The sequence below is a fragment of the Boleophthalmus pectinirostris genome, unplaced genomic scaffold, assembly GCF_026225935.1.
Source record: "Boleophthalmus pectinirostris isolate CB_2022bp ecotype Guang Dong unplaced genomic scaffold, ASM2622593v1 HiC_scaffold_16, whole genome shotgun sequence".
Classification (NCBI taxonomy): Eukaryota; Metazoa; Chordata; class Actinopteri; order Gobiiformes; family Gobiidae; genus Boleophthalmus; species Boleophthalmus pectinirostris.
In genome coordinates this window covers 17,858,596-17,885,934 of record NW_026571095.1, presented here as the reverse complement: position 1 = coordinate 17,885,934, position 27,339 = coordinate 17,858,596, and the positions used below count along the sequence as shown (strand labels likewise).

The following is a 27,339-nucleotide window of genomic DNA, read 5'->3' as shown; positions in this document are numbered from 1 at the left end:
AGGATATCAGCCTCTTCAGGAACAGACACTGGGGGGCTCTCCGTCTGCCTCTAGATCATTTTTTAATACCCCACTCTGAATATTTCTCGCTCCCTGACAGGCCTGAATCAAAAACACCTTGGGCTTGGCAGTGAGAGGTGAGCTATTGGTTGCTCTAAAAGTCCTTGTTATATCTTTAATAGATAATGGCATCTTGTCTATCCCATAGACAACCCCTTTATTTCCGTGGGTTAAAACACAACATATGAAGACATCGCCGTGTTCCAGAGTCAGTGGGGTTTGTGAATGAAGATTCACAAACCCCACTGAGGTCCACTCTTTCAAACTGAACTGCTGCAGCTCAGAAATATCACACAGAGTAGAAAAACATTTTAGAGTTGAAGACATGGCTGCCATTGTTTGGTCTTCATACATCAGCACTCTGAACCCAAGCCAATTAAAGACTTCTGCTAAACTTTCTGTAAAACATGTAAAACATAGTTAACACCTAATTTACAACATGCAGAATTTATAATGTTTGTTTTTTTTCTGTTTATGATGTACCAGCATCTTTGTCAGTTCCACGTCTCACCGATCCATCTTCAAAGTTCATGTTGTTCAAAATCAAGCAAAGGCCTGTGGGATAGCTAGTAACTGGATAGGTCTCATCCTTTAAATATAAATTAAATAAAAACATAGTTTATTAACGCAATCAGTTAAGCAGTTCAGTAGAAGCCTTAACATCAAGGTTTTAAATTATAGTTCAAGTATACACTTATTCCATAATATGTATGTTGTAAGAGCATGTATGTTTGTAGGCTACTAGAAGATATGTGGCATGTTAAGAATTACCATTTTTGTCTTCTTAGTTCTTGCAGCCCCATCATCTGTGACTGTAAGAATTGCATAAGGTAAGGTATTGTAAATGTTATAAGCTATACCAGCTTGACCGACCAAAGTACCTTTGTTTTCCATTAAACATGTCTCTTGTATGGGTTCAACTGGACGGCGTCTGCAGCTAAATTGAACTGTCTTTAAATTTGGGAAAGTGTCTTTAATCTCATCGTCTGTCTCCAAAAGGCGGAGGAAGCTTTCACATGTTTCTTCTCCTTTGTCCATGAGCGTGTCCACCAACTCAACAATATGCCCTTCCACATTTTCTTTGTAGATGCCTTTGAGATTTAAGTACTCTCGTTCAGTTATTAGTTCACATTCATAAACTTTGTTCAGGATAAATCTGTGGTCTCCAGACAGAATCCTGTGAATAGATGTTTTATTCCGCCTCATTGTGGCTTTAGCAGACATGGCAAACCTAAAACAAGACACAATGACAGTGTTAAAAAGTTAAATTTACCAATAATGTATAAAGAAATAATAGTTTGAAAGTATTTCAGTTATACTGTGGATATGGAAAATGTCAAAACAAAAGCGTTGTTAATCATACATGCAGAGTTATTTGGCCTACTCCTTACAGTTCAGTACAGTGTAACAGAAAAAAGCAACAGAACAGAAGACGCTATTAATGTTTGATTATTGTGATGATGTTGATTTATTACCATAAACCAACATCACCACAACTTAAAATAGTTTGATTAAAATACAAAAAGATATGGCGACATTTATTTCCTTCACCTCCACTTACCCGCGATAAAGCCCGGAAACACCGAGCTGCTGCTGCTCCAGGATAATGTGTTGTCGTGGATCTCATTATACTTCCATCCCGCGCGTCCTCCTTTTCAGTTTCTGTTCACGAGGTAAGTCACGTAAATGTATGTCAAATTGCACATACTTATTTGATTCTAGGTGGATAAGATGTACTCTTCATTGTGTGTACAGACATGAAACAAAACTAGTCTTCGCAAACCCTGGGCGCCAGCAACACTTTGGAACCAGTCCAATCAGCGCAAGTTTGGTGCGCCCCCTAGTGACACTTTAACGGGGGCGGTGCTGTATGGCCACAAGTTTATTACAGAAATAGTGATCATTCATTTTACTATCAGTATATTGTAATGTTAGACTTCTGTGTTTGTCCCAATGGGAGACTTGGGGGCTCAGAGGCTTCAGAGCCAGGGAGGCAAATGGAAGCATGGGACTCTGCATAGACCAATACCCCACACCATGCTCCCTTAACCCCCACCCCCCTTTCTAGGAAACACTGATGACGCCATGCTTCTTCTTTCTCCAGAAATGTATGATTTGCTTTTGAGAGCCAGATCTCAGTCACCCACAGTGAATGACAGAAAGCAGAGGCCACAGGCAGGAGGTAAGGCTTTTTTTTTTTTTTTTTTTTAACTGTAATGGTTTTATAAAATGCACAGCTAAAAGTCTTAAATACCACTGGAATTTTGTTATGTATATATATATATATATATATATATATATATATATATATATATATATATATATATATATATATATAAAAGAATTAAAAAAAATAAAAATTAACAGCTCATCAGATAATGTTCACCAATAGTCAAAGTTCCCCAGAATCTCCATTTGTAATGCTTCTTTGTGTTTTAAATAAACAAACTTACTGTTTGAAAACTAGGGCATTATTTGTTGAATTCTACAACTTAAAAAGGGGGAAGTCCAACCAGGAAATTACTACAATCTTTGTTTTATACATTTTAGTGCAATCCTACTAGATAAGAATGATGGTACCTCCTTTTTTTCAAGTCGCATGGTTCAGTCTGTTGATGTCTGGATGCACGTACACAAGTAAGTGGCCTCACTGATGGACACACCAGAGTCTAATCTGATCCAGCATAAGATCCAGATGAATTATTAATGCATTAGTCTTATAGCCCTTTTGACACTCAAAGTTGCTTTTAGAAATGTGTGCATTATTCATTCACTCAGTACCTGGTACTTAGTAATACTTAGTATTGTTATGGGACCTGAATATTTATGCATTCAAACTGAATAGTTAAATGGAATACTTTTAGGGTTGGAAGCTACTGTGGCCTGTGGTGATGATGAGGCCAACCTTCAACAAGTAAGAATCATAAAGTGTTATGAAGATGTATGTTGGCATATAATTATATAAGGTGTGTTTTTTAGTTATCGCTACTGAATACATCAGGGAACACATCTCTCTTACATATTGATCCAAAAAGCGATGTCATATGTCTTCTTTATCCAACACATGAAGTTAACTGCTCCTGGTCATTGGAGTCTCTGGAGATGAAAGCTAATGTCACCACCACAATTAGGTATGTATAAAGTCTGCATTTTAACACAATGCATTGTCAATTTACTTCTTTATTCATGCAGCATTTGCAATGGTGATAAAACAATGCAAACTCAGGAGTCTAAGATATCCACTGGATCACATAGCAGTCTCATTGAAAAAACTATAACCGAGTTGATCCTGCACTTCAATATTAGTCTGCATGACCAATGGGCAGTTTATTACTACAAGATTGATAACGAATCCTTAGGTAAGTTTACACATTAAATCTAGTCATTCCCGTCCAGGATAGACTGACAGAAGTGCTTATGGTCCCTCTGACCATCCTGTCAAAACAATTCTGTTGAAAATTATAAATTTTTTCTATTACAATGTTCCTATTGTTTTTATTATCACTATAATTGTACTTATATTTAATGTATTCTTTTGGGCTCATGTTCTTGTTTTTTAATAATTTATATTTATTTTAGAAGTTCTTCCTCCACCACCAGATGTCAAAGGCTCATTTAAAGACAATGATTTGTTCATTACTTGGGGCCTTCCTTTTTGTCAAATAGATTGCAGTAATGGTATCTTGGAATATGAATTACATATAAGTGATCAGGTATAGTAACAGTTATCCTAATTCAGGTTTTAGAAATATTTTTTCAGAAATTTAAGTTATATTTTTTCACATCAGGAAAAGCCTAAGTATGTGATGGCTCTACAATCTTACACTGAGCCCAATGTGGACCTCACTCAAAGCTACACAGTGACAATAAGAACAAGAGTAAGTGAGTATTATGCTGGGTCCCATCACTGGAGTGACTGGAGTCATCCTGTCAGTAAGTGATTTATTCATGGTCTTTTTGACATAATCTTTCACATGTTTTTGTATGCAAAGTATGAATAATTTAAGTTTGCATGCATTTCAATTTATGCAGCAATAGAAGCAAAACAGTTAACGTATCAACTAACTGCTGAGATGATAATAGCCATTTCAGTCGGAATACCCATGATCCTCTTGGCTCTACTGCTGGTGGTTTGTCAAAGGTACTTTATTAAACCACTGTGTATGAGATAAATGTACAAGTTAAGAATACAATCTATATTTGTTAAAACAATTAATAAAAAAGAGAAGTGAGAGGAGCAGCATGTTGCCTTCACAATTTCCACCACAAAACAGACTTCCTGGGAGGGGGTGTCAAATGTGTGAGTAGCAATATGTGATATTTAGGCCAACAGGCACATTTTAGATCTGTCGAAGTTTTTCTTTAATTATAATTACATTTTAGTACACAAGAGAAATTTATTATCTCAAAAATGCAACATAGAAATCAGAGCTTTCAGTAAAAACAAATATGTTTGGTGAATAGGGGTTGTAAGGACCTGATAGGAGTGTTCATTTTTACAAACTGATGTAAGCTATGGCAACAATCTTTAATAGATATTTAGGTATTATCTTGGATGCTGGATTACTCTGATGATAAGCACTACAAGTTTTCTGGTTAATGATTGTGACTTTGACTTTTCCCACTATGCTTGGTTCAGATTGTCCAAGCGCCTGTTCCCTCCTATACCAAGCCCTCCACCAAGGTACTTGCATGTTTTGCAGAACGGTGACCATGTAAGTAACAAACGCCTCTATAAATAAATCATCCATTTATTATTAGTTGCTTATTACTTCTGTTTTGCAGTTTGTCTCTCCTGACCTGGCAGTGAAACCTGATGAGGAGATCACATTGGTGTTTTACTCAGAGAATGAAAAGACACACAAAAGTAGACCTATATAATATTTAGCAATGCATTTTTAATGGTAATATTTGTTTTTTTAACTTCTTGAATACATGTGATGTGTCAGTTAGACCAAATATCTACAAAGTTTTGATTTGCCAGGTCGCATTGTTTCACTTAATGCTTTTGATACCATGTTTATGTATGTTTTGTATTATCACATATGATATTCTGTACACATTTTTTTATTTTTATTTTGTTTTTAATTATTAAAGGTAGTAAAGAGTTCATCAGCAATTAAGTATCTCACAGTTTACTCTAAAGAAACCTCAGAAAAGGTGTAAGATTTACAACAGTTACAAGAAAAAAGGACATGCTGCAACCTTTAGAAAACGTGAGATGATTATTGTCTGTTTTGATGGTCTTCATCACAAATACATTTTCATTATGCAAAATTTTATATGAGTCATAGTGTTATGTTTTACATTTCAAGATACTCTGTAAAAGAAAAATGTAAATACATTAATTAAAAAAAAAAAAAAAAAGTAAAGTAGAAAGTGCATGATAAACAGATGCCCTACCTGTTCCAAAGCTAAGGTATGGCAGCTGTCCTTTATCCAGAGGGTCTGTGAGGGGAACTGTAGGCCTTTCCGTGCAAGAGCTTGTTCTGTAGTTTTCAATCAAAGTTTGCAGTTTGTGAAACTTTTGCCTGTTAGAGCCCTGTTTTTCCAAGAATAAAACAATTAGAGGCACATCTTGTCAACATTCTGTCTTCATTTTGCATGATTCTTGTGGTCTAACCTGAAGAGACCAGCCATCTGAAGAATGAATGAGCCTGTAGGTGTGAACGAAAGGTGTTTTTCTGCAAAAACAAAACAAAACAAAACAAACAAACAAAAAGGCAGAAGCAGTTTCAATATTTAAACCAATAGACTTCACATTCTGTTGCTTTCAGTTTTGGGAGTAACGCGTAACAAATTACAGCAATATAGCCTAAAGATTTACTTTTTCGGTATGGTAGGCCTATAACGCATAGGACTACAGTATAATACTAAGATGAATGCACAATGTATTAGGCCTACTCGTTACAATCTCAGTAACGCGAGTTACTTAGCATTTTATTATGAGCTGTACCGGAGCTTCTCCAAGCGGCTCGTGCGCTCTGTGAGCGGGGCTTGTGCCATCGGAGCGCAGCGCAGCTTCTAAAAACGGCTCAGCGCTTCAGCACCTCTGCTCCTCCCGCGCCTCTTCTCTCACCGTGAGTCAGGGTCAGGTTATAGAAAAAAGTCCTACCTGTGCTCCCCACGGAGTCGCTTCACGTGAGAGGTTTTCTTCATGAGGTGCGCTACGCGGCGAACGCGGTAGGCTTATAGGCTGATACCATACTACCGTGTAACTGCAGTTCATTGAATGTGTTAATGTGCACTGATGAGTGCAACTGGCACTAAAAACTTAAAAAAATGAGTGTGTCAGTTAAGGGCAAGTGAAAGTTGGTTTGGAACTGTGGTTTTCAAATTGTAGGTTTGGGTCTAAGACTGGGCACAGAGGTTAAACCTTTTTGTTTGAATTTGATAAAATACAGTGACAACCAGTTCCGTGATGTCAGAAAATATTATGTACAGTTCTAAGGAAAATTGGTTCAAGACAAATGTAATTCAAAGTAAAGTGAAATAGTGTAACCCAGTCACATTTGTAGGACAAACAGTGCTTGCTTAACTGACCAAGCAGACTAAAACCATTGTTAGTTTCATTTTCAATTCTTATCATATTACCTTCTGAAAAACATACCTGATCCATAAGTTTTAAAACTTAAATTTTAAGATTAACTAAAAGCCTACACACTTTCAGCCTGCTCATGTGCCTTCTGAAAATCTTTAAGAATGGAAAATGAAAGTGGTTCATGGTTGGTAATTCAGGTTACCAACAAGGTTCAAGGTCATTAATATTTTTTATAAGTATATACAGGTCTAATTGCAGTAGTCTTGTGATACTTCCCCTCTACATAAAACAAAAAGGGGTCTTTAACTCACCTGACACAGAGGCAATATGTTCCTGGCAAGGTTACACTGTCCCGTAGTAGAAAACTGCCATCCCGTCCGAACCTCTCCAGCAGCTGTTCTGTGGCCTGGCTGCTGATGTGCCCATAGTAAATAGAGGCAATGAGGTCCCCTTCTCGCTCCATGACCCACAGAGACAGAATGCTCAGCTACTGCAGGAGCTGAAGGTGCACACAACTAGCAACATCAAAACTGTGAGAAAGGATATGAGTCCCTTTATGGTTTTCACACTTTTTGTGCAAGCTACATGTCATGCACTTTGTTCAACATAAACATAGCAGCACTTTGCCACAATGTGCAGACTACACGCAACCAAACACATCCATTATTATTGAGAAATAATAATAGTCAAAAACAAAAACCTCAGATAAAGAATGTGGCATAAACAAGTAAAAAAAATATGACAAAAGCACACCACAGAAAAAAAGTTAATTTAAATACATTTATATATGAAAATGCTGGATGAATTTCAACAAATTAATGATCAAATAAATTATAAATAAAACAGACTCAAAAACATTTCATAAAGAGAAGTCCAGCTGAGGCTGAAGGGTCACAGAGGACATTAACCAAAAAGCATTCATTTCATATTAAAACAGTCAGTGAAGGAAAACATACATATTATATGTATGTATGTATGTATATTATATATATGTATCTGCATGATGATTAAGGCAATACTGTTCACCAATAAAGAGTGAAGAAGACAAGAAGTTCAGCAGATACATATTAAACATGTGCCAGTCCCTTTGTTATTCTAGTTATTCTTATTCTTTGATTAAAAAAGACAATTTATTGTAACTTATTTTTGGCTCTATCACGCAATGGATGCTCTGCCCTATATGCTGAGAAACAGGTTATGGTCTTTTATGTGATCCGCTTGAAGTTTTTTTTTTTTTTTTTATGGACTTTTTCTCAACAAGTTCATGTTTTGTAGCTGTGAAGAGAAGCGCACACCCAAATCCTTGTTTGCCTCAAAGAAACTTTCAAGGATTTTCAGTTCTTCTGCACTCTGAAAAACAAACTTATTTTAATTAAATTTAGAATACATTATTTTGCATATTGTAACTATGAGTAAATTCATACCAAAGCGCTGGTCTGATCTGTTTCTTCCAGCACCTCCTGCAGTCGTTGTTGGAGCAGTTCAGCTTCCCATTGGACAATTGAGTCTGCATTGATCTCATGAACAAAATCTGTGACTATATCATCCGAATCTGTTTGGTCCAAGCCATGTACATGAATAGACAAATCAGCTTGGAGCATCTGAGGATTATATAATGGGACGTCAAATATTACACACACATATTACTCATGATGAAGCTGTGGAGACAAATAAATTTACCTGTTTTATCTGTTGTTCTGCTCTTCTCATGGGAACCACATTTCTGAACAGAAGTATAAAGTTTCTCAATGCTGAATCGTAGTGTTTTATCCAAGTATCACTCACAAGGAAGTCTGATGAGTGCATTAGCTCATTCCTATACCGGATCACCTGAAAAAGCATCACATCAACCCTCGAAAGTGTTTAATTCTATGTAGAACTGGGAAAAATAAATAATAGCATTTACAATGTTAGCATAATCATTTATTTACTTAAAAACTAATTAGCTAATTCTAAAAGAAATATTATAGAAGAAGAAGACATTCTACTTGTATTCGGGTATTTAGTTGTTGGGCTAAGGAAAATAATTATATGATTTTATTTTGGCCTAACCCTGTTGTACTTAAAATGTTTCCATCAAATTATAAGCCAAACAAGAATAACTGGCATGACTGAGTCTGTTCACAGTTCAGGAAAGCCCTCTATCTATTCAGTAGTGAACTACATAACATAGGCAGATCATTGTTTTACATTTTGTTCATTCCAAACTGCAACATTGATCTGAAATAGAACAGAAACAGGTCCAATGATTTCAAAACTGTAGAACAGATAAACCTTATTTCACTGTAGCAAGGAGTGGATTATTATTTATGTGGTTTTATGGTTGAAAAATAGTGATGAGACATTTATGAAACCTACATGTGTAACCCTGAAGTGTGAATTTTCTGGGTAAATATAGTAAGTAAAGTTGGTGGTGGTAGGGTAGGTTGAAAACACAGATATTCCCATTAAAGTTTCGACTATGTCTAAAACATTCCTCATATAACATTAATAACAAGATAATATACCTCTCTCACTGGTTTAGGAGCCACAGAGTGAAACCAGTCACATGAGTTGATGAGATTGAGCAACGCTGAAGCATCAAACTGATCAGCTCCTCTGACCTTTCCCTGACCCCGTGGCATGAAAGCCTACAGAAGAAGCAAACGTCCTGAGACCTGTATCACCACTATTATGAAATTAAACAATGCATGCTAGCAAAACATACATAATACACACATTAAATACACAGAGGTGAATACAGGAATAATAGCTGAAAGACATAAAATAATAATAATTCAAACTAAACAACTTTCTATAAATTGACATGTGTTTAATTGGTTTTATATTTTATATATTTTTTTATCCTATTTGTTGTTTAAGGGAAAAGTTAGATTAGGTTTTGATTCAGACCATTTGGCTTGATATATGTGATGTGTGTCTAGAAGAATGAGAAGCTGTATTGGGAAAGTCTTTAGTTTGGGTTAAGTACCTTAGCGACCTCCCAGTGGTCGGTTCTCCAGGACACAGGTGAACAGTTGTCCCAATTGACAGTGTTTTGGGGCTGTCTGTGGTGTGCCAGGATGGTCGTCTGCCACTCTGAACAAAACCTACATGCTTCTAAAAGCTGGACATACAAGAAGAAAGGTGTAGGCCACTGTAAACACAATTGTACAGTGGGGCTGGGCAATATAGTGATGAAAGTACAATTGTGATCTCATCTCTGTAACCCCTGAGCTATTTTGAAGCAATCGTAATATTATGATTCAGACTTCTCTGTTTAATATAACTCAAACTTCCCCCACCCACTCCAATTGTGCAGACTTTAAAGGTTCTAAACAGAAGGATTTAACCAATCACAGTGAAGTGTCAATTCTCAGAAGGGTGACTTGATGTCAATCTTAAAGGCAAATGTAAGATCGAATTGGTTGAAATTGGATCCGACATGAATCTTGCCAGAACATGTTTGCATTTTCAGTGGCTTGCTATGTCTATTATTTAGGCTACATTAACCTGATCTTTTGTCAGACTGCTAGACTTTTCCGCCCATCTTAATAACAAAGCCTTTGCACAGGTAGTAGACAAAACAGTCTCAATGAACTACATGTTTCCTGAATGAGATGGATGGATCTCCAGACCTTATTCCCGCTGGGTCTACAGAAACTCTCGCAGGGTCTCCGAAGTAGTGTGTTATGATTGAGTAGGTCCGCGTGGAAGTGTCTCATCTCACAGTCTATGAACGGCTGCAGACCCCGAGCTAGAATACACAGACACTGTCCCGCTTTTATCCAGTTTAAGTACTCTTTGTTACTCAAACGGGCTCGCATATGTTCGTGAAACATACTGGCAGAGCTATTTCGCTGGCAAACAAAACCATGGACAAAAGAAACAAAAGTAGATGTCTTCCTAGTTAAGCTCCGCCTATGTAATTGAAGTGCCGGGCCTCTAGATGGCACTGTCCTCTTGTCAAACTACACGTGAAGAATCTTTTAACCACAGACTGTATAAAAATATGCTTTTACCCAAAACTGAGCTAAAGTGAAGGTGACCAAGTGCTAATATTTTCAAGAATCAAGTGAGTCTGTAATGTAGCGAAATGTCATTGTTTCAAGAAGTACAAACGTTTGTCACTAGTGGAAAGTTTCATGCTATTAGCAATGGTGTTGATTAAGGTAATTTTTTAGCAGTGATGTGCTGGCTTTAAAAAAACATTATTGCACCAAAAGCATGTCGAATTGGTTAACGTAACTACTATATTAGTGCAAAATCGTACTAGATCTGCAAAACAAGTGTGTATGTTTTACACCCCTTGGAAACGCACCATTGTTTTTGTAAAGCCGAATTAAGAGCATTAAAGGTGCACTATGTAATTTTTCTTGTCTCCATCTGAAGTGCAAGCTAAAATAGTCCTGGTTAGACAGAGGAAATACATTTTACTTGTTGTATTATTTGTCATGCTCCATAGTAAAAATAAGATTCATTTTTATTACCGCAAAATATATTGATGGACTCATAATTTATAAACTCCTCTCTCTGCTGCATCTCTTTGTGAGGATGAACTAACTGCTGTGTCTGTGCTGCTGGGACAGGGGAGCTCTGGGCCTGACCAGCCGGTGCTTAAAGTCCCTTAGGCTGGAGCTGGAGGATCTCGCTGGGGAGGAGCAGCTCACTCTGACAGATATCATGGATCAACAGATACTCAGAGGAGCCATGGCTGTCTCCCCTGTGCCCAAGACTACTCCACAGACAAGCACTAGTGGGTAAGGAGACACCCACACACAATTGCAGCTTAATTTTGTATTCACCAATTAGAAAGTTCAACATATCAGGTGTGGAGCGACAGAGTGTAGTAGTGCACTATTGTAACAGACAAAATTCAGACAATAGACTTACTGTATTAAGAGCATAGAGCAGGCATGTCCAAACTATGGCCCGTGGGCCAGATGTGGCCCTCAGACAAATTTTTCTTGGCCCTCAGGCTTCCAGAAGAATTGGCCCAAATTTCCTTGCATCAATTAAAAATAAATTTTTTACTGCAAGTCTTTTGAAAATCTACCCTGATGAAGCTAATATTTAATATTTAGTGTGTGATTTTAAGGATCTTAGTTTGAATAAAGACTGATGGCTCTTTCTAACATGTTAAACATGCACATATTTTAGTTCTTCACTGTATTGAGCACCAGTCTACAGCCCTCGATCAACCCTCTGTTCATCTGTGTTTAGATATGTGGCCCTTGATGAAAAACGTTTGGACACCCCTGGTATAGAGTGTGGCTTTATCAATAATACTAGTTCAAGTGACATGTTCTTCCTTGTTAATTATGAATGAATGGCTATCCATAGTTTGAATACTGAACTGCAGAACCAACTATTGAAGGCTTTGTGGTCTTTTCCCAGTATACATTATTAAATGAGTTAATCTAAATATCCCAGTGAATGAATAAATGAGGGAATATATGCAGCAGTCTCAAAAAGTGTTAGTGACTCACTAACCCTTGCCAGAATGTACCCTGCTACATAGGTTTTAGATGTGGTCAAAATACTTAGTGAAATAAGTATGTTACAGGTCCAGTTTATAAACGTGGTTGTTTTTAAATAACTAAATATTACTTTCATCGGCAACAAGATGACGAAGGGTGTTATTAATTGATTATTACCACGGTTATGCAAGTATTTTAAACTGTGCATTGCACTAAAACATCACTTGTCAACTTACTATAAGATATGTCCAATTATAGGCCAAATAAGTTAATATTTCTGTAACATTTGCTCAAACATCTTGTCCCTGTACAATGTTTAATATGCATAAGAGGCAGACATTCAGTGCATTTGTATTTTGTTTAAAAAGTCTTAAAACTTTTTTTCCCACATGTTTACGGGATTAGTGACCGTCTCAACTTTTGTGGAATTCAGTTTGTCTAACAAATGAACAAACATGCGTCTGTATGTACTCTACAAACCACTCAGCAGGATGCAGTATTTGCGATGAGTATAAAGTGAGTATTTGCTTGTCTGCGTCTTTGTTAGCTCCTTGATTGACTACCTTCTGCCCATTGCATGCTGGGATCTGCTCTAACCTCCATGACCTGACGTGCAACAACAACAATGCAACAAGGCGAGGGAAAAAGAACTGACATGTGAGTAATTTTTCAATGTTTACCACAAAGCACCAGCAAAAACAGCTGAAACAGTCAAAACAGGAGCTCCAATTAAAACACTTGACGTTACAATTATGAAAATGAAAAGACATTTGTGTTGTATCAAATAATTCCATCTTTACATGAAAATTTAATTAGCCTTTTAGGATGCAGAGCGAAAAACAAATATGCCTCTATCTTTGTAATTGGATCTCTATGGATTTGAGGATAGTTAAAGTAGATTAGACGGCCTGGAGTGTAGGAGTGCGCATAAATGAGTGCTGCTTCGACGAAGGGGGACACAACAATATTAATGTGCTGTGCTGCTAGGTATGCATGAGTGTGTTCCATATATAAATACACATATATATCTTTGTACCCACAATCCCAGCAGGGTGGGTTTTTTAAGCAGAGCAGATCAAAGTGACATTAGTATTCTGAAATAAATCACATGCTAGGCCCTCACTGTGTGCGTCCCCAATCACATCCACAGGAGACACACACAGACTTGTTCCCTCCGCACACCACCTCTCCCCCCTCGCGCCCCAGCCCCTAGCGGCCTTCACAGCGATCTGCTTACTGCCTTCGAATCCTTTGTTACACGCTTTCAGTTTCTCACGTTCTGACTTGAGCCCGTCTCCTCCTTCCGTCTGCAAATAAGCAGGAAAATGCTTTGTCAGAGAAAACTGTTGTTCATCACTGAAGAAGTCAGAAACGCAAAGTAGGGGTTTTTGACAAGTATATCCTTAGGGAGCGCCCTGTTATTCTCTCTTCCTCTCTCCATCTTTCTCCTCCAACACCTCGCTCCCCATCAGCCCTCTTCTAGCTCTATTTTGGGGCCAGCAATGGGATGACTCTGAAATTTGAGGAGATACAAGTTGGACAGGTCCTTTAAAAGCTTTGAAAACTCTTTTCAAAACAAAAAAATCCAGACAGTTGCATGTTATGATTTTGTAAGGGTGCAGAATATTCACAAGGTCAGTGGTTTTCGAAGCCTGAGCAAATGGACAGGATTACCTCAAGAAAACGGTCTAACATAATAGCAACCAAATATGTATGATACTATGAACTCTCATAAGCAGCAGATGGCTTTAGTTATCTCTTTAAGTAATTCATAAAGAAGATATGAACTGCATGAATTGGTCAAATCTGAATGAATTGGTCAAACATAGAAAAAGACATTTCCCTCTGAAAATCATGTTCTACAATTAATTTGGTAGCTATAATTTGGAAGTTGTTGAAGGCCACTGTCTGGTTTGATTGGCTACTCTTTTGAGACTGCTGTCAGTTCTTTTTAATACTTTCATATTTACTCAGCTTAGTAACATCTACTGTGTTCAAACTTTTAATATAAGTCCATTAACTAATTCCCAAGCTAGCTAACACATGACAACCCAAACCACAAATAACATTGTGGTTTGTTGTTAAAGTGAAAATTGCAACTTAATAGAACAGACAACACATCTGACATCTGAGTTGCCAAAGATCCTAAGCTGGACCCATTGGTATCCTGTCAGAGGCTGAGTTAACACTATTAACTGTCACTATAATTTTCCTCAAAAATCAGAGATGCCCCAAAGGAAGACCACAGTATCTCGCATCGACTTGTATCCACATCTCTCCAGCTGTTTTCTGGTCTGAGAAAGCCTGCTGTTTAAGTAGAGGGAGCAGAGGGGAGGTAAAATGATTGGCACGTTGCAGTAGGCAGTGGAGGATGCTCATTTTGAACCGAGAGAATTAAAATGAGATGCACATAGCTTGCCCCCTGTAGTTCTCTGACAGATACAATATCCGTGAGATTCAGGCTCCCTTTGTGCTTTGTTGTCCGTCTGCAGTGAGTGTGATGTGGGCACGTGTGTGGGATGGCTAAGTTGAGGCCGCAGCGAACATGCATGTAGTTATTTATGTGTCTACTTGTATCTTTGTGCGTTGACTTGTGTGTGTGTGTTGGTGTGTCATTTTGATAGCCACCCACATGAATATGCAGATCAGTTTTAGAGAGCGTATGTGCTCAGCATTAAAGCCCACTCTCCACTGCTGACCCAATTTCACACTGCGGTCTATCTAAGTATGTGTGTTGCTTTTGCTTATCAATGTGTTTTGTCAAGCTTGGAAAAACTGCACTGGTTAAGGCAAAGGCGTGGATGTTCTTGTTTATGAACCTAACCAAGCTTGCTTATATTACTGACTGATAAAGCTCCACTGCTCATAACCTACAAATTACTGCTTAGTTGCTTTTTTTTTTTTTACCTGAATTACTTAAGCTAACCCTCCCATGCGAGCCTTATTTGTAGTTGTTTATTCTGGGCGTGTTCGGCAAAACTCCAAACTCCCATATACTTAAGATGTAATAAATTCATTACAATCTCATTTTGCTCTCGAGACCGCACTCACAAAACGCTACAATAACTCATTTGTGAAGGAAGCAGCTGCCTACCACTTATCCATCTACTAGAGATGATTGCCCTGTTTCTCCATAGCACTTTTTAAAAGGTGTGGTGAGTCATGGCAGCAATGAAGAGGTGGCACTACAGACTTATGGATGAGTTTTGAGCACAGGCCCAATATATCTCCTCTATGGCCCCAATTTTCATGTAATTTCTCCAGTGATATGGAAGGTAAAATAACCGCTTCTCCCCAAATACAATTTCTGTGATCCTACGAAGCTGTCTGGAGACATTTGGTACTTCATCAAGAAGGTTATGTACCAACGTGTACTCTGAGATAGCTCAGAAAGTAATGAGTTTGTTCTGATTAACATTTCAGTAAAGGTCATTATGGGGTCATGGACAAAATTATTTGCTTTTGTGGTAAACCGGTCATATAATAAAGAATTGTGTCCCAAGACAGAACCAAAACAAATCTCCTTGCAAAGGGGCAATAAAGATGATTCATAATGTATTATTTTGTTAATAATTACAAGTGCACCATGTTAAGGCTTCTGGCAGAGGGTACGCCACCAGCTTGTCTCTATGGAGATATCCTGCGTAGAATGTTTCACAGTATGGCATTAGACGTAGCCAGCTCTATGAAGACAAGCATTTGCTGGAGACGGGCTGCACCAGGGAGGGGATGTTCAGAGTAGGAAAGCATGTATTTTTGGTATACAACACTTGTAACTGAATAAATGCAAGATAGGTGAGTTTAATGCCATACGTTAGAACATTCCTGCAAATTGCGTATACTTAATAAGAAAACATTGTGTGCTTTCAAGGGCATGATTGTTCACTTACTTCTGGATATCTGCCATAATATCACATTACATCAGAGGTTTGTTCTATTAAAATGTTGACATCTTTTCCGCCCACCAGTTTCACCTACAGATTTCAGCTTTTGAGTTTAATATTTTCCACAGAATGACAAAACTAGACATATGCATGATTGATTTATGACTATTGGCATGTCTTGTAGTGAAATAGGCTACTATTTTCATGCACACTTGCTTGCCTTAAGGAGAAATGACTGAAACTGTATTTCAGTCATTTCTAATTGGGTCTTTTTAAAGGAGAAGTCTATGGCCAGTCCTGTCAACAAAAGCATGTGATTTGGACATACATTGGAAGAAGAAATTATTGTTCTATGTTGGTATTAATGGCATTAATTAAAGCCCTGTGTTGTTTATGATCAGATAAATTCATATTGAAAGCCATGTTTATAATAACCATAAATAGTGGTTTGAAAACTTGATCTATATGAGAAGAAAAATTGTGATTATGGTAATTATTTTACCATATCTCTCTGGACTCGTGCTCCCAGATGACATTCCATCAACCATAAGGCCTTATAGTTGTGTATAGGCATAACATTGCTGATTACTTTTTTGTCCGTCTTAGCGACTTATAATGTATTTGCATCTAAACTTCAATTTCCAGTGCACTGTGAAATGAATTGCTGGTTCTTTGTTCCGGTTTAATGAGTTGCCACAGCCATTGCCTCTACTACTGTACTTGTATGTTGTCAACTCAGCAGTGCCAGTCAGCAGAAACGCTCAGGCAGAACGGCACTTCCCCAGGCTACCAGTAGATGGAGCTGTTGAGAGGAGGGAAGGCCAGCGGCGACAGAGCGGAGGGGTGGCGCTCTGGTCTATTGTTCCCTGTCCCAATGTTGAATCCTCTGCCTCCAGTCTCAACTCCACCACGTGCACTTCAAAGAGAAGGGAGGAAGTTGGAAAATTAGGTGAATACATTTTGCCCCTTTCATTGCAAGCCTTCATGTTGCTGCGGATATGTTTTTAATTGCTTGAGCTAAATACATAACCTATTTTCCTTTACAAACGCTAAGTGATGATCTTGTAGAATCACAGTGAACGCTTGAAGCCCTGCGCAGAAAAAAAGCGAAAACTTATAAAATATTCAAAGTAACTTGTCAGCAAAGCACCTTGAAAACAAGTATCATGGTGAAAGGATAACTATAAAGCAGTGCTCGGCCAGCAGCACATAGCTTAATAAGAGTTGGCACCCTGCTCTGATAGACATTCCTCTGCATCTTTAACCCTCAACCCGGGAGCCCGCGCACACACCCAAACTCTGTGAAGTAGATCAATGGGAGGATTATCGCAGGACCAAGATGCCAGTTATAAAGCTGCTCTGTGCTGCTGCAGAGAGGAGTGAAGATTGAGAGGCTTTGCTTTGATCTGGGCCTGGTGCATCAGAGAGGGGCCGCTGGTGATGATAATGATGCTGAGGCCCAATGCAGAGGCAGTCTGGGTTTGGCCCGTGCTCCTTCCTGGCCGGTCCCTGGTCCTGCACGGTACAAAAAGACTGTCCTTCGAGGGTTTGATGGGACAAATGGATTTAGCTGGGCAGATTGTGAATTTATTCCAGCAATGTTTTTCTGCCCTGAAAAGTATTGATGCTGTGGTGTGAGTGTGTGCCTGCTCCGTCACATTAGATCCAGCTGAACACCTCTGTCCTCCTTCAAGGACATCCCCTCCCTCCTCTCCACTCTTTCCTCTCCCTCCTCTAGTCCCTCTCTCCTCTCTTTTCTCCTCCCTGTCTCTGTTCTTTCCTCCCTTCTTTCTATCCTTCTTGTCCCCCCCTTATCACTATCCTTTCTTTCCTCCATCTGTCTCTCCATTTTCTCTCTTGCTCCTCTTCCCTCCTGTCTTTCCTCTCTCTCTTCCTTTCTTTCGCTTTTTCTCCTCTTCTTCCTCCTCGGCTTTCTCTCTTGCTTCTCTGCTTCATTCCCCCCTCTCTCCCTTCTCTCACCATCGTCTCTCTCCCTTTCTTACCCTCCTCTCTCCCCCTCTCTTCCCTCCCATTTGTTCTTTCCTACCTTCTTACTCACCACCTTACTCTTCACCCCCCCTCGCTCCTTTCAGCCCCCCCCTTCTATTCCCTCCCTCCTCTTACCCCCCCACCTCCATTCCCTCACCTCTCTTCCCTCTCTCTCCTCTCCCTCTCCTTTCTCACTCTCCCCTCACCTCCCTCTCCTCTCTCTCTTGTCCCTCATCTCCCTCCCTCTCACACTCGCCCCCCCCCCCTTCCCCAGATTCACATCGTGGCGCTCTTGTGGTGTGACAGGCCGAGGTGCAGGAGATGGCTGCTGACATTCAGGACGGTAAAAGGCTTAAGGTGGAGTATGTCTAAGAGGCACATACATTTCTCCCTTCAGTGTATCTCTCAATCTTATCACAGAACTGGCCCTGCCGCAACTGAATAACTTGAAGTGAAAGTACCTCCTCTCCTCCACATGATTCACCCTCTCCGTCTTTCTGTTGACTCACGTTGCTTCATTTTGTACATTAGCCAAAGCTTGATGATTATCATAATAGGATGTGAGGTCAGTAATCTTTTAATTACTACTAAATGGGAATTAGATTAATCTTTTGTTTGTGGCAGAAGCGGCTAAAGTTAACCAGATTAGCGCCTTGTGGATCAGACTGAAGTGAGGAGGACGAAGCGCCGAAGGTCAGACAGGGCCTGGCGCACAGGAGTTCAAGATCTGATTGGCTGAGCTGTAATCTATGTGTTAACATGACATCTGTGTATTGTATTAGGCAAATGTCTTTATTCCACCTAAATCCGGCAAACCCAATTTCCTAAACCCAATATTATTCTGTAATAGTAATTCCTTATTAATTAAGAGGAATTAGTCCTGAATCCACTCAGGCTTTTGTCTGTAAACCGTATTTGGTGCACCCCAATTACCTTTGTACTAGGACAATACAATTTCACCAAGTACTGGGAGAGCGATTAGGTTTGCCTATTTATTATGTGTCTGTGCGACATATTGTATAGCATGGCCGCACAGAATGACTTATCCAATATGTAGTTCGACAGGAGTTGTTTACACTTGGTGATACCTGTCCCACCAAAACTACATTGACTAAACTGAATATTACAATGTCTATATATTGACTGGATGATGTGATGATAAAAAATTGATGACAATGTGCTATTTTGGTGCATCTTCATATTGTGATTCAGCTGTTGTGAGACACTGCTCTGCATAATGAATTAGAATATTTATTTACTATTTATTAATATTTAATGTACAGGGCAGGCTTTAGATCTAGACTAGCTATGGTGCATAATAATTGCTTACCGTGACCCACAAGAACTGATAACAAAAGATACAGTGGCAACAACTTCCTGTCAGATTGTGTAGCGAAAAAATGCATTCACCACCTTGGCCATACTGGACAAGGACAGTTATACGATATGGTGTATAACCTTAGAGTACCTCTGCATGTAAAGCTTTTGAGTGACAGCTGGCTTGCACAGAGATACTGACGACTCCACTTGGCTGAGACCTTTGGGATAGATTTGGTCGAACGGGTTGTTGATTTTTGACATTAAACTTTGATTGGCTCTGCGCTCGCTACCGTCTCCTATGCCGTTGCCACTGTGCAGGTTATCTCACCACTCTTTCTCCCAGAGTTGTCTCCACTTTTCCTGCCGGTACATTACGCCTTACCAAGCCCTTTCTCACACTTTCTCTATACAAAGCTTTTCTTTTAGAGCTGACCGCCTCACCACTTCAACTGATGGGCCCATGCTTACAGAGCTACATCCCCTTTTCCCTGCTTTTCTTCCTATGTTCTAGTCGTTACCCCCTCATCATGACTGCCCCCCTCTCCTCTCACCCCTTCGTCTATTCTGTAGCGCTGCGTGGGTGGCTGAGTTTAATGAATTCTCTTTTCTCTCTGCAGCCATCCACTGATTTCTGATTGTGAAGAGTGTGTGCACGCAGTGAAGGGCTCTTACATGCACACTTCACCTCGGCCGGTTGACAAGGAGCATTTAAATAATCTAAATAAATCTTCGCCTATGTCCTGATCAAGGGCTTGGACTTCCTTATTCTACTGGGAAAAGTAGAGTCAAGTTTGTTACAGGTCCTATTTTGTGACTACTCATGGTCTGGCAAACTTTTATTGTCAAAGTTCATGAACTGGCTTTGCTATAGGAATTATTCATCAGTCTTATAATGTATGCTTTTCAAAGTGAAGATGGATGTAGTATTTTGCTCAAGGACAAAAAGTCTCAAGTGGGCAGTGGGTTGATTTAGAGAGACTCACTCATGGGTGTTATTATGGGTTGTTGTAAACTCATATTTATATAATAATGTAATATTGCTTGTTCTCGCCCAACCTATTCATCAACCATTCCTGTCATTCATTAGATACTGTCTCCATTTGGGGACATTCTCTGTATTCAAGAGGTACAGGCAAATTTCCTGATTTATAGGATTCTGTGATGACTTTTCACCATTCAAAAGATCTAATATTTTTTGATTGCAAATGGTGCTGGAAGGCCGTTGCCAAAGTTGAAATCCATGAATACTAGAGATTGACTGATATGGGATTTTCATGGCCAATGCCAATACCGACTATTTGGAAACCAGAGCAACCAATGCCCAATAAGCTCAAGTGATATTTTGGGAGCTAATGTAGGACAAATCTTGCCTAATTATATGTTTGTTATCCGCAATCCTATTTTACTGCAAACCCATAGGAGAGTTGTGTACCCACATTTTGTGCAGTGCCCTCTTTGAATAAAGCTAAAGTCTTTCCTTTAGCCATGTGGTCAGCTGAACCAACATATCGACCTTTGTTGAAGATTTACGTCCATTTTGAGATTTTAGATCCAATATGTTCTTCTGTGAAAATCTCAGTATATCGACTTACTTCCATCTTTGACCAGTCCATGCCCCTTTAGTTGAAGTTGCATAGACCTAATTTTCTTTCTGAGGTTCAGTTTGAACCTCAGATTTGTTTTTAACTTGTCCCAGAATTAAATTCACTACTGACGTGTGATTGGCTATTAGACATTGGCATTCGGTGTTATTACAATGGGTGTCCCTAAAGTAGCCAGTGTGAGTGTACAAGCCAAGGTAGACAAAATGTGGAGTAAGCAAGAATTAAAAATCTAATTGGAAGTTTTTTTAGAGGACAGTTTTTAATTTAACCTTCTTATGAGTCTGCAGAGTTAAGTGTCCCATTGTACAACATTAAAGGAGATTGTCCTTTGTGCCAGAATAATGGTTCAGCAGCAGTGGCTCCATCGCACTGCAGAGATATGTCAGAGCTAGCACCACTTCAGCTGTTTGTGCTGTTCTGCGCTCTGATAATGTTTTACCTGGATTAGGGGCGAAGGACACCAGTTTGTTTAAGGTGTTCGTTATCAGACTTTTGGATAATTTCTTGCATTCCTTTTTCATTTGCGACTATCTTTATCTGTTAATTCTACTACATGCTGTACTACTACATACTACATGCTGTACTGAGGGCACATTACCAACTCAGTCCTTGTTATCTTGGCGTACGTTATCAAATGCATAATACTCCCTACAATGGAAGCATAGGCAGACTGGACTGCACTTGACTAGAATTGACAACTCTATCATAATGTCTTGAGTCTTCATATCTCTGGGTCCTGCACTGATAGTAAATAAACTTCCCTTGCGTGAGAACTCCAGCATCATCCCTCTTCTCTTTAACTCAAGACTAATTGGTGAATCTACATTATCTTTGGTGACTGTAAAGTTGAACTGATCATTGTCTAAAGAGCAACCCGCCCGCACCACATAAGGCAGAAATAAGAGTGGAATTTTCCTTTCAGCTCCACATCTGAGTGCATTTTTATTCATTAGTTTTATCTTTTGTTGTGGTTTTGAGCTTTAAAAAAGTACATTAAATTGTATCACCCCATAAAATACAAGCCCTGAGCTTGTTTACCTGTTCACATAGCTGTGTCTTGTACTGAAGATCTCCATAGTTACGTGGCAAAGGTCTAATTTGCGAGATAGATTCCCTCCTACACTGACTCACAGAAATCTATTTAGGGCATCTTAAGAATTACCAATTCAGTAAAGAAGTGGATGTAAAAAACAACTGCATGTTCATACAAAAAAATAGTATAGATTTTTTCCCTTTTTTAGTTTAGAAATTAATCATGTTTGAAAATCAAGCCAACTGTTTTTCCTGTATTTGTGCAATTGATTGAAACATCATTGTGGTTTATTCTGCAAGCAAACGTTAACCTATTTGTATTGTTTGATGAATTCAACCAAAAGTATGTATATATAAAATTACTTTCTTTACAGGTTTGGGTTTTGTCCCTCATTACAATAGAGGACCATTAGCCTATTAGAAGTAGCCATTAGTAAATGTTGCACAAATTGCTTTTAAAATTACAATGGATTAATCCACAGATGCTCTAACCAATACATATATAATAATGTGTATCTGCTCAGTGGTCTTTAATTTCAAACTTCTTGTTTGTCCCAGATCTGCAGATATTGTTAGATGTGTTGCAATGGAAAGTGAAATTGCTTGGAGTTGAAGTTCTCTTTGGAAGGATGAATAGGATCAGGAAGTACATCAGAGGCACAGCTCATGTTGTTGGAGACTTTGGAGATATGATTTCAGAGAGGCCAAACTAAAAGGTGTGAGACGTTGAGGGCAGAAGCCAGACAGGTGGCCTAGAGGCAGACCAAAGAGGAGATTTATGAACCTACAGAAAGACGATGAGGTGGGTTGGGGAGAGTGAAGAGTACGCCGCAGCAGATGATTGATACGGTGTATAAAATTAGGGATTGTCTGATGGATTTTTTGAGCCTATATCAATATCTGTTATTTATCTTTCTGCCGTGTCTGATACCAATATTCAGATTTTTAAATCCATAGCGAGACCTGCAAATTTATGTTATCTTCTGGTAATGATCACAAATTAACTCAGCACTTTCGTAAAAAATAATAATACTTTATGTAGGATATTAAATAATTGTGCATGATTACGTATACACCCATATTATTAGCCTCGTTGCTCTTCTATTTCCATGTTAACTCATTTGTCTTTTCAAAAAGACGAATCTGATACACTGGGGACAAACTAAAAATGCCATGAGGCGGGGATCAGCTCAGCCAAGAAAAAAATATCTGTGCCAAATATCAGTAAATTTTTTCATATCGGATCTATAACTGGGAAATCCCTCTATTTTCACTGACACTGATATTGGAGCAGATTCATCGCCAATCCCTTTGTAAAATCCTGTGTGTGTGAGAGTGTTGTATTTGGTGTAATGGTTGTACTATTGTTTAGTTTTATATCATTGAGTCTGAGGCTTTTCCATTATGTGTATTCTCTAGAAAAGTTTAGAGAATTGTGGCTTTTACATGCACAAAACATGGAACTTGTAAATTAGGTTGCATTCCCCTTTCTGTGCCAGATCTCAGACTTCAAACAGAGCCCAGACAACCCTGCTCAAACGTGGATAGACCGGAAAAGTGCATTTCACCACCACATCTGTGTGTTAGGTCAGCACTGGGGAGCAGGTGTTCACCATCACCATCGGACTGACAGATTAACCGCTTAACGAGGTGAATTTGTTTAATCTGATAATTGTATGTGCTGAGAAAACATATTCAGTAATTCTCTGTGGCGTCTGTTTCTCTGTCCTGATTAAAGACACTTTGATTCGGGCACATGCAAATAATGAACAGTTGTTGTTATGACCAGGAGACAATGCTCTGAGGTGCGCTGGCTCACACACACACACACATGCACACACGCACAGACACACACACACACACACACACACACATACACGTATACAGTAGCACAGGGCTGTACACGTCCCATGTGGGCAGCCCCCCTGTGGTATGGTAATGAGCAGCTAATCTCCCCGGTTTACACGACTGTGCGATGTGTTTCTGTATATGTGAAATATGTGTGTGCGCATTAAGGTGCAGAGTAGAAAAGCCCCAGGAATTCTCTGAGGCCCTCCACCTTCTGCTGTAGTTGGGCGCAGGCTGTCAGCACATTAAAACTGAGCACTATGTGGGAGACAGGAGTGAGGTGAGGGAAGAGAAGACCCAACAGCGAAAACGAAAGACAACTGAGCAGAATTAAACCAATACACCACAGGTTACTGTTGCTGCCGCGAGTAGGGAAAATACCATGGTCAAACAATTCAAATGAAATGTTTAAGCAGGACATCTATTTTGGATCTACTCCTACACTCACAGAAGAGCTTAACCTTTCCCTATGAATCGTGAATAGACCATTACCATGAACTATAAAACAGTATTTACAAAACAGTATACAAGAGTGATCATTCAAATGGGTACATGTGTTGCTTCTTAAAATATTTATTTTGAAAGGGCCCATATTACACTATTTGTGATCTATGTTATAATGTTGTTTCCTCATCAAAAACATACCTGGAGTTGTGTTTTGTTTCATTCACACAACACACAAACCTTGCATATTTAGTTCGCTCAATATGAAAACATGTCCATCTTTAGTAAATAGACGAATAATAAAGGCTCGGTCAAACATGGCTGAATGAAACAAAATACAACTGCAGGTATGTTTTTGAGGAGGTAACAACATTCTGACATGGCTAAAAGCTCACAAGAATCTATTTTGTGCAATATAGGACCTTTTACTTGTATGCCAGTTTGGAGATTGTAATGTCAGAAGATGCCTGACATGACTGAGGCACTTAAATTACATCTCAAGGCAATATAAAACTATTACGTCTAAGAAATGTGATGAATCATGTGACCTATAAGATATGAATTTATAGCCATATCATCCAAATTTACAAATCAGATATGACATATGATTTGTTTTATTTTTATTCTGCCTGCAGTGCTGTTTAAACTTTGCAAGATTGTTGTCCAAAACTTTGGTACACCGATAGTGTGTATCTAAATATCAGTGGAATGTATAGGCAGATGATTAAGGGAACAATGTACCAACCATGATTGTCCGGGGTCACTTTTACTGTTTGAAATGTAAAAATCCTTTATTATTCAGATATGATATGATATTATATTCCTATTACTAGTGGAATATCACTGTACATGTAAACATACCTAGAGTTTACCAGGCTGCATTTGTTTACTGCACTTGTAACTGTGAGTTCCCTTTATCTGATGTCGAACTCCCTCTTCTAACGCGGGTGCTCTTTTTGTGTTTTGAAGCTGCGCCGCCTCTCACTGGCCCGCTGCGCGTGTGTTTATTTATTATGCTCTAGTCACATCACTAATTAGTCCCTGGGAGAAGCCCGGGGCCATTTGCAAAATCCCACTGATTAAAAACAAGTCCAAATCCAACCTTGTGTCTCATATAGTCACACAAACAGAGATGTGGAGGGATGCTGAGGAAAGCTACTTACTGTCAAGGCTGGAACACGTGTGGGCGACGTGGCTACGCACTGTGTTTTTCAAGAGCTGTCAGTTGTTAAGGCCACTTTAATATTTAAACTGAGTGTCTAAAGTCGTCCTACCGCGGGCTGGCTTCTGTCACACACTCGGACACACACTTGGTGCCTTCAGGACGTTGGCTCGTCACAAATCACACTCAAGATGTCAAGGGCATCGTAACTTATAAGTCTGACAGACAGGAGAATCGGAAGAGACAGGCTAGAGGCTGATAATGGAGAGGAAAGACTGCCTACACACAGTATTTGAATTGAACTGGTTGTATTAGCATGGATTCACAGAGATTTTGGTAGATTTTTACAATTTCTGCAAATGAAATACCACATACCCACAATGTAATTGGCTTTCCAAGTACCACCAGGTTTAGACCAGATCTAAACTTAGACTAAATCAGGTCTACACTAAACTAGGAATATAAAGACTTGACTTGCATGAAGACTAACACATGAAGGCTACCTGAAACCGTATCTACGGAAAACCCAGAGTGCCACCACCAAGAATCTCATTTGTGACTAAATGGACTAGTACCAGAATTTCAGAACTATATGTATTATGAATTCAATTTTCACATTATGAAATGACACATATCGTTAGTTTTGTTAATCCATCTACAATGACTCATAAGAATACAGTATATGTGTGAGGGGAGGGCATCTGGCATAACATGAGGTGGCAGATGATTTAGTGATAGATATCTTTATTCTGTTATTGACACAAAGCTTGGACTGTAGTGTGATACAGATCAGATACAACAGCAGAAATTATAAAACACATTAGTGTAAACATAACCTAATTTCAGTGCCTTACCATTTTCACCTACTGCTGCCTTCCTCAGCTAAACAGTCTAAAGTCGTCTTCTCATGAGATTAATCCTATTTGAATTTAAATCTGTGGAGAGCGGGGAGGGTGTAGTGGTGATGGATACAGACAGAGGTGCTGGGTGGAGCTGGGATGATGGGAGACTCACCGCAGCGGGACGGAGAATGGCGGGACGGGGAATAGGAGGTGCAGGCAGCTGGTGATAAATTACTTTGAACTTTAATGGACGTCTCCCGTGTGGCTCTGGCGATGTGTTCGGACAATACACAACATTACTGGCACACGTGAGACCTGATCGCGGCTGACAGGCAGAAAGTCCCCAACGACCTACAACATACTCACTCATGCTGCGTCCAGGCTTTGCACAACTCATGCTCTAATTTAGAAGAAGTAGTCTGTACAGTCATCAAGGCTCTAAATATACTGACACAAATAGAAAGTAGGGGTTTTGTCATGACTTATTTTTAGACACCTCAGATATGTTAGGACAAAAGACAGACCTCTACCAAGGGATTAGAAATTAACCTTGTTCCAAAAGGATATCATGGCTGTGTCACTAAAGCCTTTTGCTAGTGTTAAAAAGTAAACTGGAATTAGGATCTTAATAAAGATCCACTATGTAAATTTTGGAAGGAGGATTTGCCACCTGCTTGTCTCCATGGATAAAGATGTTATTGCTTGCCTGGAATGTTACACAGTATGGTGTTTTTGTTGTTGTTCAAAATGCATTGGAGGTCACCTCTCTATAGATTTGACCTGTAATTTGGCCTGGTTATAATGTCACCAGAAAAATTATATAGTACCCCTTTAAACTGGCCCAATCTTACACTAGTACAAAATGATTTAAAAAAAATTCTATCTGTGACAAAAATAAGTGCTCTTGCTTGCTTTGCCATTATGACCTTTCCAAAAAGCTCCATCCAAATTTTCCTTTGTCTACTTTTTCTTCTTTTGTTTTGATCAAGAATCCTGTAAAGTCACACTGGGTTCAGTCTGCTCTTTGTGAGGTGTAGTTTTGTCTCATAAACTAAGACAGGTGAAAACTGCCTCTTTGGCAGAGATAATGACATGTATTCACATTCCACTGCAGTGTGAACTCCAGAGAGCTGTGTTCTTGTGAAAATCCTTGG

General features: G+C 39.1%; 4 protein-coding genes and 1 pseudogene across 8 annotated transcripts in view; 2 read left to right on the top strand and 3 right to left on the bottom strand.

Moving 5' to 3' along the window:
• Positions 1 to 2: 2 nt before the first annotated feature.
• LOC110173519 (caspase-8-like) lies at positions 3 to 1,886 on the bottom strand (annotated as a pseudogene).
• Positions 1,887 to 2,072: 186 nt separating this feature from the next.
• On the top strand, positions 2,073 to 5,340 carry LOC110173480 (cytokine receptor common subunit gamma-like). 3 transcript variants are annotated; one of them, XM_020939495.2, is made up of 10 exons: positions 2,171 to 2,242; positions 2,611 to 2,697; positions 2,925 to 2,974; positions 3,040 to 3,191; positions 3,253 to 3,419; positions 3,640 to 3,773; positions 3,849 to 3,993; positions 4,093 to 4,201; positions 4,700 to 4,775; positions 4,846 to 5,340. In XM_020939495.2, exons 2-10 carry the CDS (start codon positions 2,631 to 2,633, stop codon positions 4,939 to 4,941), a joined length of 996 nt encoding a protein of 331 aa, XP_020795154.1. In that variant the 5' UTR covers positions 2,171 to 2,242; positions 2,611 to 2,630; the 3' UTR covers positions 4,942 to 5,340. The 3 variants fall into 3 exon arrangements, with proteins under 3 accessions (XP_055007530.1, XP_055007529.1, XP_020795154.1); XM_055151555.1 differs by lacking the exon at positions 2,611 to 2,697 and having other exon boundaries at positions 2,073 to 2,242; positions 3,643 to 3,773; XM_055151554.1 differs by lacking the exon at positions 2,611 to 2,697 and having other exon boundaries at positions 2,131 to 2,242.
• Positions 5,246 to 7,163, bottom strand: LOC110173481 (SH2 domain-containing protein 1A-like). Of its 2 annotated transcripts, none has more exons than XM_020939496.2 (4): positions 6,913 to 7,163; positions 5,684 to 5,744; positions 5,464 to 5,602; positions 5,246 to 5,380 (listed from the first exon to the last, which is right to left on the bottom strand). In XM_020939496.2, the coding sequence occupies exons 1-4, from the start codon at positions 7,062 to 7,064 to the stop codon at positions 5,364 to 5,366; spliced, it is 369 nt and encodes a 122-aa protein (XP_020795155.1). In that variant the 5' UTR covers positions 7,065 to 7,163; the 3' UTR covers positions 5,246 to 5,363. The 2 variants fall into 2 exon arrangements, with proteins under 2 accessions (XP_020795155.1, XP_055007531.1); XM_055151556.1 differs by lacking the exon at positions 6,913 to 7,163 and adding an exon at positions 6,176 to 6,904.
• Positions 7,164 to 7,367: 204 nt separating this feature from the next.
• Positions 7,368 to 10,509, bottom strand: LOC110173532 (uncharacterized protein CXorf38 homolog). Of its 2 annotated transcripts, XM_055151862.1 has the most exons (7): positions 10,219 to 10,509; positions 9,573 to 9,707; positions 9,109 to 9,231; positions 8,792 to 8,821; positions 8,282 to 8,431; positions 8,026 to 8,202; positions 7,368 to 7,951 (listed from the first exon to the last, which is right to left on the bottom strand). In XM_055151862.1, the coding sequence occupies exons 1-7, from the start codon at positions 10,420 to 10,422 to the stop codon at positions 7,841 to 7,843; spliced, it is 930 nt and encodes a 309-aa protein (XP_055007837.1). In that variant the 5' UTR covers positions 10,423 to 10,509; the 3' UTR covers positions 7,368 to 7,840. The 2 variants fall into 2 exon arrangements, with proteins under 2 accessions (XP_055007837.1, XP_020795216.2); XM_020939557.2 differs by lacking the exon at positions 8,792 to 8,821.
• LOC110173547 (leukocyte cell-derived chemotaxin 1) overlaps positions 10,490 to 27,339 on the top strand; it is a 57,598-nt gene continuing 40,748 nt past the window's right edge. Inside the window, exons 1-3 of the mRNA XM_020939575.2 lie at positions 10,490 to 10,655; positions 11,170 to 11,340; positions 12,608 to 12,717. The gene's annotated coding sequence lies outside the window, so the exon portion shown is untranslated. The remainder of the gene's footprint in view (positions 10,656 to 11,169; positions 11,341 to 12,607; positions 12,718 to 27,339) is intronic.

Excerpts from the sequence above, each read along its gene's own strand:
- LOC110173480 (XM_055151554.1), top strand. The coding sequence starts at position 2,146 with ATGCTTCTTCTTTCTCCAGAAATGTATGATTTGCTTTTGAGAGCCAGA. Across the intron at positions 4,202-4,699 it reads CTGCTGGTGGTTTGTCAAAG|ATTGTCCAAGCGCCTGTTCC; the intron begins GTACTTTATTAA and ends TGCTTGGTTCAG. Across the intron at positions 4,776-4,845 it reads TTTTGCAGAACGGTGACCAT|TTTGTCTCTCCTGACCTGGC; the intron begins GTAAGTAACAAA and ends TCTGTTTTGCAG.
- LOC110173481 (XM_020939496.2), bottom strand. The coding sequence starts at position 7,064 with ATGGAGCGAGAAGGGGACCTCATTGCCTCTATTTACTATGGGCACATC. Across the intron at positions 5,745-6,912 it reads ACATATTGCCTCTGTGTCAG|AAAAACACCTTTCGTTCACA; the intron begins GTGAGTTAAAGA and ends TTGTTTTTGCAG. Across the intron at positions 5,603-5,683 it reads CAGATGGCTGGTCTCTTCAG|GGCTCTAACAGGCAAAAGTT; the intron begins GTTAGACCACAA and ends TTGGAAAAACAG.
- LOC110173532 (XM_055151862.1), bottom strand. The coding sequence starts at position 10,422 with ATGTTTCACGAACATATGCGAGCCCGTTTGAGTAACAAAGAGTACTTA. Across the intron at positions 8,822-9,108 it reads CTCCTAAACCAGTGAGAGAG|ATCAATGTTGCAGTTTGGAA; the intron begins GTATATTATCTT and ends GTTCTATTTCAG. Across the intron at positions 8,432-8,791 it reads CAGTTTGGAATGAACAAAAT|GTGATCCGGTATAGGAATGA; the intron begins GTAAAACAATGA and ends ATGCTTTTTCAG.